General features: G+C 36.6%; 1 protein-coding gene across 8 annotated transcripts in view; it reads left to right on the top strand.

Moving 5' to 3' along the window:
* DGKB (diacylglycerol kinase beta) overlaps positions 1 to 13,179 on the top strand; it is a 675,150-nt gene that overhangs the window by 54,259 nt on the left and 607,712 nt on the right. For all 8 annotated transcript variants that reach the window (XM_070615806.1, XM_070615803.1, XM_070615805.1 and 5 more), the window contains exon 2: positions 12,390 to 12,649. In XM_070615806.1, coding sequence (XP_070471907.1) covers positions 12,580 to 12,649 — 70 coding nt within the window. In that variant the 5' untranslated portion in view covers positions 12,390 to 12,579. The remainder of the gene's footprint in view (positions 1 to 12,389; positions 12,650 to 13,179) is intronic.

Raw genomic sequence — 13,179 nt, 5'->3', positions numbered from 1 at the left:
AAGACTAGATGAATAAATTTGATATATTCATAGAATGAATACCTGTACTCCACAGCAGTGACAATGAGTGAATCAGAGTCACATATGCTCATATGTACATGCAAGTTGCAGAAAAAGATAGGCAGTGTAATGCAAAATTATATAAAGTTTCAAAACATATAAAATGGTATTATGCAGTGTTCATATTATATATATATATTTATATATACATATCTATGTAACATACAGTAAAAGAATAAAGGAAGCATGTAAATAGTAAAATAATAAGAAGAAATAATAAACAGCAGTGTTAACACCTGGACTTTAAAAGGTGTGAGTGAGTTTGTGAGTGTGAAAAAAATGTATGCTTACCAGGTAGAAAATGATAAATTGTAACTGGATACTTTTATATTTGCCTTTCAATAAGAATCTTTTTGCAAAGGCTTGCTTGGGATCTTTGTGTTTAACATTCCACTGAGAGAGCTTTCAAATTTTAATCTGGGATTTTTCAACTCTTAGGAAGAGTGTTTCAACTCAGGAGGCTAATAAAAGTTTATAAATTGGAAGTTCTTCACTTATGAGCTCCCTTATAAAAAGTATCTTGAAGGCTATTAGATCTTGTATCTAATTAAGGTAATATATCTGTCATTAAAATTGATAGAAATATGTGCTTCTGAGATTCGAGTGCACTATAGAGGTTTAGGAAAATGTTAATTAGTAGTGTTTATATACATCATCTAAATTAGCATATTGACACAATACTATTAGGTTAGTATAATAATGGTATTTTGTATATTGTCTTTTGCATATTTTACATTACATTTTGTTTGTATTATTTTTGCCATATTACTCAGAATAAAAAATATTTTTGGAGGCTGACCCAATGGCGCAGCAGTTAAGTTCGCACGTTCCGCTTCTCGCCGGCCCAGGATTCGCTGGTTCAGATCCCAGGCGTGGACATGGCACTGTTTGTCAAACGCCATGCTGTGGTAGGCGTCCCACAATAAAGTAGAGGAAGGTGGGCATGGATGATATCTCAGGGCTAGCCTTCCTCAGCCAAAAGAGGAGGATTGGCAGAAGTTAGCTCAGGGCTAATCTTCCTCAAAAAAAAATGTATATGTATTTTTTAAAGTACACATGAGCCGCCGTTCAAAAGAACAGAAAGGAAGTTATACCAAAAGTCATATCTAATCAACATCAAATAGGGTGTTAATATTTAGAAACTAAATTGAGAACAAGAAATTAAGTATGGAAAGAATCTAAGCTTTCTAAAAACATTGTATTCAAAAAAATATTTTGGTAAATATCTGAGACTTGACTTAAAGACCTTAATCGTTTGTAAACCAGGAAGGCAAAATTCCTGAGCAGTCTCTGACAAAATGTGCGCATGTGTGTGGATGTGTGTGTGTGTGTGTGTGTATTTATATTGGGAGTCAGCTATGTCTGTTGGTCAATGGAAATACAGATTTACATAATCACATTTTCAGTTCTTTGTCCTTTTCCAGTATGTCATAGACACATATTTGTAACCTCTCTCAAGATTAAAACTGTGTACCCAGGTGGAAAGTTTATATGTATTCTCTCTCTGAAAGGACTTTGAAGAAGGAATCCGTTAGTTGACAGTGGATCTCACGGGGTCATTTAGGTTCTCCTTGGATTTCCAAGTGCTGCTCAATTTAGGCCATTCTAACCAGGAGAGGCTGAGGCGTGCTCTCTCTCCCCTGATCTCCAACCTTTTTAGAGATGGACCTGATTTAAAATATTACGGCCTCATCTCACACCTTGAATTCTTCCCCAAAAATGTAATTTATTTTCAATACATTTTTTTAGAAACCTACATTAAAACTTTTGTAATATGGTTCAGTTTGTCAGTGTTTCTGGTTTTTGAAGGTGTCCTGTGGGCTCCTTCAAGGGCCTTACACCCCATCATGCTTCTACCCAGCAATTATTCCAGGACAGAATATGATTCATTGTTTATTTGTCTTTTATTATAAAAACTTAATTTTTTTCTTTTCCTTTAGGCCAAGTAACATACACAGTAGACTAATTTCATTAGTCAGTTTGTTCTTTTGTAATTCTGTAGATAAACTTCTACAGGTTATGAATAAAAGCTTAACTTGTAAAAAAAGAAATCCTCCTTTCAGTTCAGTCCTCCACTGTAATAAACATGCAATAAACTAGCTCTCCTGAGATCATCTGTATCATTTTGCCCAAGATGCTAATAGAATATAAAGAGTTAAATATTGGTCAAAGTGACAGTTTTAGGACAGATAAGAGCTCCAGACTTACCTTAAATGGTATGCTCTTAACGAGTTTAGAGTTCATGATTGAATTATATATGTTTAACTACACAAATTGGACATTATCCTGTAGGTTATGAAGAACGATTAAAGGGGGTCAGATGTGAGAGTCACATATGCAGATGGCTTTTAGGAGGAGTACCTTGACTGCGGTACTGATAACGGATAAAGGGGACTTACTACCACTAGGTGAGGGCAGATGTGATAAAATGTGAAGCAATGCAATGACCAGAGGGATGGAGACCATGTATATTTTGCTTGCAGAATGTTGTGTGAAATTTAAACTGATCACTGTTTTTACATGATTTTGGAGAAAAATGCATATATTCCAAAAGTTTCACAAGCTCATTGCTAAAACTTTCTGCAGTTTATTGTTAAAACATCATTAATCCTGAACCCTTGGGTAATTAAAAAAAAACTTTAATATTTTATCAAGCAGGGGAAGGCAACATTTTATATTTAACTAGCAACAATAGAGAAAAACAAATGAGAAAATTACATTGTAAATATTTTTTAGCGACGTTTTTGGTGAACCAGGATGTGCATGGAAATTTTAAGATAGTGTTTGTTTAGAAGAAAACAAAACTACATATGGCTAAAATATGTATTTTTCTGTTGCTGACATCTATTTCTGTGTCTGTAGATTGAATACAACTCTCTTTTTTTTTATGGATTTACTGAAAACATTACTTGTTTCGCAGAGCAGACATCAAATTTCATTTGGTGAAATGTCCCCAGCATACTTCAGTAATGGTTTTCATTAGGCGGTTGTGTACTCCAACTTGAAGTTGAGTAACAGCATTAAAGTTGATTATTTTTTAGGATTTAAGGTTTAAAAGATATTAGTTCTTTACCAGCAATCATCAAGTTCCAGGAAGCACCTGAGACTGAATTTATTATCTTTTAATTAATAGAAGAAAATTGTAAACGCATGTATTCTTAATTCAATACAATGTCTGAATGTATTATATCAGAGGTTCTTCAGAAAAGGAGCTAATAGTTGGAGAATATTTTTATTGAATTTCTTCTTTCTTACGTTGAGCATGGAAAACAGTAAAAGATAATTTTATCAACTTGTAATAATCATCATTATAGGAAACACCTGTTTCTGTTGAAAAAAGCCCCGGCCAGATAGATTGGGAAAAAACATCCAATGACATTCTTCCATAATCACTCTTTCCTCCTAGGGGTGAAAGAAGGGGTTATCCTCTGTCCTTTTTCATTTTCTCCTCTTTGTTTGGGCTTATATTTGTATTTAGAAAACCTTTACAAAAGACTCAAACAGGCCTTGTTCCCTGACAAGACATAATGGCCTACAAAATGGATCTTTTCTCTTTCTGGGTTCAGGAGTTTTCCACTTTTTGTAACGTATTATGCCGGGTTCTTGTTTTTAGTCCACGACTCTCAATCTTTCCACAATCTATTGCTGTAAAGTCCTAAGTTAGAAGAAAACCTAGGTCAAATGTTATACTCAACTTTCAAAGACTTTATTTCTCACTTCCGAGGGAGATGGAAAATTGATAACAATATAAACTTGACCATACAATGTAAGAATGGTAAATTCAGAAGTAAACACACACATATACATACATTTCATCCAGCATATGCAAAAATGTAATAATGATAATAGTGGTAGTAGTAAATAGTAGTAGTGGTAAAATAATGATATTTTTGATAATTTTATATGTGTCAAATATTGCCCTAAGTCACTTGTTCTAGTTACTATTGCATAGCAGACTACCAAATACTTAGTGCTGTAAAACAACAATTTTATTGCGCTCATGGATTCAGTGGGTCAGGCTCTAAAATGGGCATAATGGATTGATTTGTCTCTATACCACTCTATCTGGTGCCTTGGCTGGGAAGACTTCCACCTTGGAGAAGGGGGCTACTTGACAGCTTGGGCTGGAATCATCTGAAGACATCTTCACTCACATATTTGGCGGTTGGCACTGGCTGTTGACTGGGACTTCAGCTGGGTTGTTGGCTGGTGCACTTATGCATGGTGTCTCCAAGTGATTTCTTCACATGGGCTAGTTTGGGCTTTCTTAGAATGTGTTGATTAGCTTTCAAGAGCAAGTGTCCCAAGAAAGAAAGAAAGACTGAAGTATATGACATTCTTATGATCTTATCCACAGAGGTCAAATTGCATCACTTCTGCTGTAATCAATTGAGTAAGATAGTCACAAATGTACTCACAAATGTAAGGGAGAGAAACATAGATACCACCTGTTGAAGGGGTAAAGCAGGATTCTAGAAGGGCAAATGAGATGAGAGATATTGTTCTGGTCATTCTTGGAAAATAGAATCTACCAGAACATTTTACTTTCAGTATTTCATATTGAGCAAGGCCCTACCCCTGTACATGATCACTATTTTTACCTCCAATATCTGTTCTAAGAGGGGTTCTCCTTAAAACTATGTATGAAAAGAAAGGAATTGAAAATTCACATAAAGTAAGTTTCTTAAAAAGAATAAAATAAAATAATAATCCATGTTCAAAACCGTGACTACAAAACGTAGACAATACAAAGCTGGATATATTTCCCTGTTTTGCACCACCTGAGATTTCCTTGGAATTCTTTTCCTTTATGTGTCAGCAGAGTCCAAAAATAACACAATTATGAATCTTATATTAAGCCACCCACGTAATCTCCTGGAAGGTTTGTAGACTTCCAATCTATTTCTCCTATATGCATACTGTGTATATATTCAAATTCAGTACTGCAAATATATCTTAAATTCTTATTTATAAAAGCAAGGAGAAAAAAACCTTTGTTGAGACTTCTATATTTGTTATGTATTGTGCACATGTTATTTCTTCAAATGCTAATGCCTCTGGGAGATAGGTGGTATTACCACTTTTCAAGAGACAGGAATTGAATAGGTTAAGTGATTCACTTTACATAGGGAAGACAGTTCAGAACTTGAATGAGAATACAGATTATCTGATTCAAAAGTGGGAGATGAAGAATATGATTAATTGTGCTTTAGATGCCATAGTCTGTAAATTAATAATTTAAAATCAGGCGGTTATAGTTCTAAATTAATTAATAGCAATATTGCATTGACTTTTAACTCTGCTATTCTTACTACATGCCTTTAGTGAGCTCACCTTATCACATTTGTATATAACTTTTTACTATCTTCCCACTGTGACTTCCCTCTTCCCCCATCATTGCCTAACTAAACTCTCAGATGATAACTGAGATATATACATCACTGAGAAAACCGAAGTCATCAACAAGAAATCTTCCATTTTCTTAGCACCAGTTCTAGAAAGCTACTTGCATCTGTACTTATTGTTAAGATTAATTTTGGCCCTCACATATTTTCTGGAATTTACCTCCTCCTGCCTTTTTGCAAGGACTTTGAAATACCAATCATTTCTTCTTTCTCCTGAAGCTTGAACCACTCTGACTATAAACACTTCTCTTCAATTTAAAAATCGTTCCCGTGATTTCTGCAAACAAACAAATTCCTTGATTTCACATTCTTCTCTCAATAGCTACTTTTAGCTCTCCACTCCTCCTCACAATCACACTTCTCAAAGGGTTGATGACATTCACAGTCTTCTCAAACTTCCAAACTATGCAACTCATTCCAATTTGACTTGCCCAGCTTCAGATAAATTGTTTGGCTAAGGTCACCAGTGACCAGCGTATTGCCTTTGAATGTTTCGATCCTCATCTTACTTAATGCTCAGCAACTTTTGAAAAGAGCCTTCCACCCTCTCCTTGAAGGATTCTTTTCTTCTTCTGTTGTCCCATTGAAACCATAGTCTTCTAATTATTTTACAGTCTTTTTCCACTTCTAATCTCTAAATATGGGACATCTTTGGAGCTTTGTCCTGGGCCCTCTTTCTCACACCAAACTCTTTCTCCAGATATGCTTGATATTTTATATTTGCCCCTTCAGATTCTCCCTTTATCTTCTTCCCATTTTGCTCTGTGCCTCATGACGCTGCTTTATATAGACTGCACCAGTGGTAGTCTTTGCCCTCTGGCTTGTGATTGGGTTTGGTCAATATGAGGCATTGGAGGAGATTGAACAGTTGGCAGAGGACAAGGTCAGGGAAGTTTTTTCCCTACCTCCTGTGCAGCTAAGTCATTTGAAAAGGTGTCTGTCCTGCCAGCTAAGACCATGGCTTCTATCAGATGATCCTCTATGTATAGCTCCTCTGGAGTGTCTTAGATGCAATATCCCTAGCCCTTTGAGACTTAGGGTCATTAAGTTCCCAACTTTTGCTAAAGCAGGACACTGCACTAGCCTCTATTAGCTTTCCTAACCATGTTCACGCTTCCTAAATAATTCTTTTATTAAACTCTTATTTACGCATTTTAAGTATACCGTCTGTTTTCTGTTGGGATCCTGACACATGGGATCCTTTATCAGGAAACAAACACTGAGATGGAGTTAGGAATCCAAAGGCTTATCAGGAAATTATTCCTGTGAAAGATATAAAAGAGGAAAAGCAGGATTGGGCAGAGAGAGCCTTCAAACAATATTGCAGATCTGACACCTGAGAAAAGAAAGGAGCTGGGGGGTGTAGGATTCCTCATGCATAGCTTCAGATCACAATGCAGATCTGACAAAGTCTCAGCCAGCTCAATGGGGAGTTCTGGAGCAAATATGGAAGGTTAAAGCAGTCCGCCATTGGACAAAAATGACATGGCCCTATTACATCCATCATCTTTAGTCATTGACCCCTGCCTGTAAAGAGTATGACCTTGGTTCAAAAGCCGATTAGATTCTGAAGGCACTAAGAGCTAGAGGCTGTCAGCTAACCACAGTCTTTGCAGCTGAATGCAAGTCCTTTCCTGAAGGCAGAGCTTAATGGAACCGCTTCGTGGCTGTTCCCTCAGTCAAACTTATGCATTCCTGTATCTTCAAATATTATCAATATCAAGTAACTCATAATATCATACCTCCGTCTTTCTTTTATTAGTCGTAGGCTGATCTCACTGTCTACTAGTCCTTTCAATTTAGCTGTCTCTTCTCAAATTCAACACATCCCAAAACAAAATATTGATTTTTCTCTTCTCCCCACACCTGATGCTGCTCTAGGATTTAGGAATCCTTTAAACCCTACCATTCTGTACCCTGTGCTCAAGCCAAAACCATAGGCATTATTCTTGATCTCCTCATTCTGCACATAGCATATCCTATTCATTATCAAGTCCAGCTTCAGAAATATGTCTCTCAACTTCATCTTTACTACCACATCCCTAGTTAAAGCCACTACCAGCTCTCAACCAGTACTGGAGCAGCTTCATAATTGGCCTTCCCACTTACATTCTTGTCACCTTCTAGTGCATTGATCAGAATGGACTTCTTAAAATAAATGTGGATCATGTTTATCTTCTGCTCAGAACACGTCAATTTACTTGTGACAAGTCCTCAATATGGCCTCTAAGAATCTCGGTGATGTAGCTCTTATTTGTTTTTCCGGTCTAATCTTGTGCTCCTTTCCCTCTTGCTCACCAGGTTCCAGTCACACTTGCCTTCTTTAGAGATCTTCTAATATTTCTGATTTTTTTATTTTCTCACTTCCAGGCTTCTGCTAAGAATGTTTTTCTTCTCACTCAAGTTTTCAACTGTTACTCAACTTTTATCATTTAGTTTCAATAAAACTTCCTCTATGGGTTGCTCTTTGAATCTCTTAATCTAAGTCAGGGCTCCCGTCATACTCACTCGTAGATTCCACTGCCCTCTTTTCACATAACTTATTATAGTTTACAATTATTTAGGTGTGAAGTTGGTTTGTTTAATGTAGGTCTTTCCCCTATACAAGGTCCAGGAACTCAGATACCATATCTGTTTTGCTTATAACTACATCCCCAGCATTTGGCACAGTGCTCAGCATGTCATTGGGTCTCAATTTAGACTTCTTTTCATGGATAAATGAACAAATAAGTATAGATCAAGTGATAGCATTAATATTTCATTTAATTTCATCTTACTTTTCTTTCAGAAATTCTGTGATTGATATTTTGGCTCTCATCATTTTTCACTCATATGATTTTTCCATTGGTTACCTAATAATTTGGGGTTTATGACCGTTGAAACCCAGCAAATATTTTCAGTCATCTTAATACCTTAAATTTGTATACCTACAATCTTTAGTGTACCTTCATAAATATTAACTTTATTCAATGATGGAGTCATGACATACTGACTTTTAATAATTTCTTAGAAATCTACACTTTATATTACTCCTAACAAATAATGCATCTAACACATGAGATCCATTTATCCAGACATTGGCTGTGGCTTCTCCATGAGGAGACTGATTTCCTTCCCTAATTATGGACAATGTGTTTTAGCCCAGGTACGATAGGCCAAGGAGCCTTCTTCAACTCCTCCACCATAATTGTTTCCTGCCACCAAGCAAAGTGGCACATCTATTGATTAGATGAGAATGCCAGAATTAGACTGCTTTCCAACAGGCAGCAAAGTCGGTCTTTCCTGGTTTTCATTTTATGTACCTAAAAAAAGCCCCTTGCAGAGAAATGGGAAGTCTGTGAATGTAACATAGGGAATCTTAATTGAATATTGTCAGGAATTCTCTTTCTACACATTTGTAAAGAGGCAGAGACTATAAGAAAGTGCTGCCATCGTTCCCACCTCCTTATGAGGCATGAGGAATAGTTGTGCCTCTTTTTTTTTTTAAAGATTTTATTTTTTTCCTTTTTCTCCCCAAAGCCCCTTGGTACATAATTGTATATTTTTAGTTGTGGGTCCTTCCAGCTGTGGCACGTGGGGCGCCGCCTCAACATGGCCTGATGAGCAGTGCTATGTCTGCGCCCAGGAGCCGAACCGGCAAAACCCGGGGCCGCTGAAGCAGAGCGCGCGTGAGCTTAACCAGTTGGCCACGGGGCCGGCCTCTGTGCCTCTTGATTTAATATTACACATTAGTCTTTACATAAACTTATGATATGTTAGTTCAAATAGTTTAAAAGATTTGATTAGGACACGCTTCCCCATCTGTACCCAACCCTTATTTTTTTCTTATTTGGTTACACGTCACATCACATGATGAGAGTTGGAACCAGCCGAATTGTGAGACCACAAAGGCTTCTACTAGGAGAACGATGAGAAAGAGAACTTTTATTCAACACATATTGGGGTTGAAATAAACTAAATCCAAGAACCAAAGAATTTACTTTGAGTCCTTCATGGGTGCCATTACTCTCTAAATAGCTCTTGTTAAAATGTATATTGGGTTAAATCAATTCAGAGAAGCTGTGCTTGATACAAAAAGTGAAGACCTAAGTTGACAGGATCATGCTAAGTAAAAGAAAGCTAAGTAAGGTTTTTGTTAGATATTTAAAAATAATTTAAAGATAGTCCTGATGCTTGTGTGTGTTATTATAAACTGGTTAACTGACATCTCAATTAAGGCATCCCTTGGGAATGAAGCTCATTTATACGGAGTTAGTTATATTTAATAGCAACAACAAAAAGAAAATTCTCACAAACTATGTGAAGTAAAGCCTTTTTTTTTTTTTGCAACTGTAAATGCTTTGTATCTCTAAGTGCGACTTATTTTGCTTGTGTCCATTAAGTTGAAGGAAAGGGATGTGTTTCCTGGGAGAAGTGAAGCCCATAGTGACTTCTGTTCCTGACTGCTTCTTTATGCACCATTTTCTCTTTCTCAATTTCAGGGTCTCCTTCTAACTCTCCTACCCAAGTTTTTCCTTATGAAAAAAGTATATAAATGAATTCATCCTAGAAATATTTATTGACCAGCTACTATATATCAACCATTCTTCTAAGCACTGAGAAAATAGCAGTAAACAGACAAAAATCTCTGCCCTCATGGGACTTATATCTTTGAGCACTTGAAGGATGGTGACAGAGAATCTAATAGATACATCCAGATGAAAATCAAGGGAAAATCCAATATGTATTTTTAATTGCTTTGTTCTTTTTGGTGGAATCCCATCGGGGCTCAAAACTACTTGTATTTCCCCTAATTCTAGTGTAAGGAGACAAATATTAAATAATATAAATAAGTTAAATATTTGATGGTAAGATGTTATATTCAAAACAAATAAAAGTGTGATGGAGGGATGATGTATATGGATGTGCAATTTTAAATTGAATGACCAGGTGAGACCAGGTGTAAACATCTGAAGCATGTCACTTAACCAGTCATTTTGAATGTGAGTTTCCTATAGTGCCTAGAATGCTCTCTGGCACACAGAGGGAATCAATAAACATTTTTTGAATGAATAAAGGAACTGCCATTGTCATCAGTTAAGATTTTGGGGTTGTAGGCAGCAGAAATTGGTTCTGGCCCACTTCATACTTTATTAAAAGAATGTTACTTGCCTCCAGAAGTGACAAGATAGCTGCAGAGTCAGGCTTAGATGGGGACATGTATCCAATTATTGCTGCAATTATTTAGGTGCAAATATTTTCACCCTGTCCTTGAATATTTGCACTCAACACTTAAAGTCCCATGAGACAGAGTCTAATGTACCAAATGTGACTGAATCATCTGTCTCCCTTTGGATAGAAGAGAACAGGACACCTTGTTTTATGGTCCCACCAAAACTGCATGTAACTGCAGAGAAACAAAGAATTAGGATGAAATCAATGTGAAGGATGAAATCAGCTGGAAGAAACTGGATAGAAGATAGAACGAAATGCCCATCACAGGTTCCCATTCCTCTTAGTTTGCACTGCTTCCACAAAGTCAAGGTTGTGATGTAAGCGCATCCCCTGGGAGGAAAAAGAGACCTAGCAATTTGGCCTCTGTTAATGCCTCAGTATCTTCATCTTCTCCAGTTGAATAGCAAACCTTGTAGAACTGAGTGCGGGAACCTTGAACAGATGAGACTGATAAGAACAGCATTTTAAGGCAAAGATGACTGGATGTGACAATGAGATTGTGGGGTTGACATTGGAGAACAGTAAAGAGATGCTGAAGAAAGGTTAGGCACTAATGCCAAATATAAGGGTGGTGGCTTCAGGTAATGACATCTGTATACACAAGCCTTCCAATCACATAACTTCATAAAGTAAGTAATTGTTTCTAAACACTCATTTTCTGTAATGATTACAGTGCCAGTTTGGTTGATTATTGAGCAATTGATTACTGTCTCCGATAAAAAGTTGAAACCAGATGGTTTTTCGTTTTGTTTGCCTTTATAGATATAGCAGTGAATGTAGGACCATGACAACCTAGGGATTTATTTTTAAGCATGATTCACAGTAGTTTCATCCACTATCATTATGTAAGTCTGTCAGACATTTGGAATTGCTTTAATCTGGTAAATTTTATTGGGATTTTTACAAATTGTAAAATTATTCTCTTTAGTTTATTGCTGGAAAAGATTCAACTTATATGACCCCCAAAATTGACTTGCGTGATTGCAAATATATGTACTACTACTCCTGGGACCATTCCAAAACATTGCTGGAACTCTGATCCGCTAGCAGATTGTATGTGCAGGGAGCTATAGAGCTTACTTCGTAAGCCTCCTTTGATAATTTGAGTCCAGGTTTTTTACATAACGTTTGTTTAGATATTAAAGAATTGATAAGTTCAGACTGATAAAAATGATACCTTTGTTTGCTCTTGGAATGTATAGCTTATAATACTGAACCAAAAAAAATATCTACTTGTATGAAACTAGACTATAAAATTTTCTTCACAGCTTTCTTTGTTTTCCTGCTTTTTTGTTTATTTGTTTTTGCTGAGGAAGATTCACCCTGGGCCAACATCTGTGCCAATCTTTCTCTATTTTGTATGTGAGTCACTGCTATAGCATGGCCACCAACTTTTGGGGTAGGTCCATGCCTGGGAACTGAACCCAGGCCACTGAAGCAGAGCACCCCAAACTCAACCAATAGGCCACGGGGCAGATCCTTCTTTTCCTGTATTTTTAATCATATTTATTTCTATGATTTGGCGTTAAAATGTATATAAAATGCCATTAAAGAGTGAATGAGAAATTAAAATTTAAGTATAATACAAAATCTAATAACTTGGGAATACATTATTTAGGAACTAAAAATCCTTAATATTCCATAACTTGCCAATTTTTTCCTTAGTGCAATAATGGTAATCTTTTGATCTTTTTGTTTTTCTCTCTGCAGTGCTTTAATACATTATTGAAACTACAGACTCACATCCACAGCGGTTGCATGTTAATAGATTGCATATTTTGAAAGCCTGAGGTATTTCATATGAAGTATGCAATGTGGAAACTTTGAAGCCTAGAAGGCTGTGAAACCCCTGAATAAAGAATTCCTTACCTGGTATGTAAGAGAACTCCTCGCCACCACCATGACAAACCAGGAAAAGTGGGCCCACCTCAGCCCCTCAGAATTTTCCCAACTTCAGAAATATGCTGAGTGTAAGTATTTATATTGATAATATTATTTTATTTGGCATTTGTGCTAGACAAGGTGTCATTTATTTCCAAGAACAGATTATGGATCCTGTTCAGTATCAGGATAGATGTAGGTGTATGTTTTGCAATTGCAAGCGGGTCGACTTGAGACTCCCTTTATTTGGCATGAGGAAAAGGCAGGGGTAAACTTAAATCAACATGAAATCTAGAAGAAAAGGAGCTAGGGTGTTACATGCAAAACTAAACTTGGAGACACTCCAGGAGTAATAAAAGTGAAGCAAAAAATATGCCAGTTAGGGAGAATGGAGACTAGTGATACCCTGACCAAGAAGGGGAGGGACAAACAGAAGTATGGGGAAAAGTGAGGGTTTTTTTTCCTGTTAGCATAACATTTCAAAAAGGACTGAGAGTACCGAGGCACAGACACATTGTGGAGTTGGAATCAGAGGTTATAAAAGCAAGAGAAGATATCAGGACCTTAAGCCAACTTGTTTTGTGTCTGTGTTTATACAAAAGATAGGCCATGGTAGCTC

Source organism: Equus przewalskii, chromosome 4 (assembly GCF_037783145.1).
Source record: "Equus przewalskii isolate Varuska chromosome 4, EquPr2, whole genome shotgun sequence".
NCBI lineage: Eukaryota > Metazoa > Chordata > Mammalia > Perissodactyla > Equidae > Equus > Equus przewalskii.
This window is presented reverse-complemented; position numbering and strand designations above follow the sequence as displayed.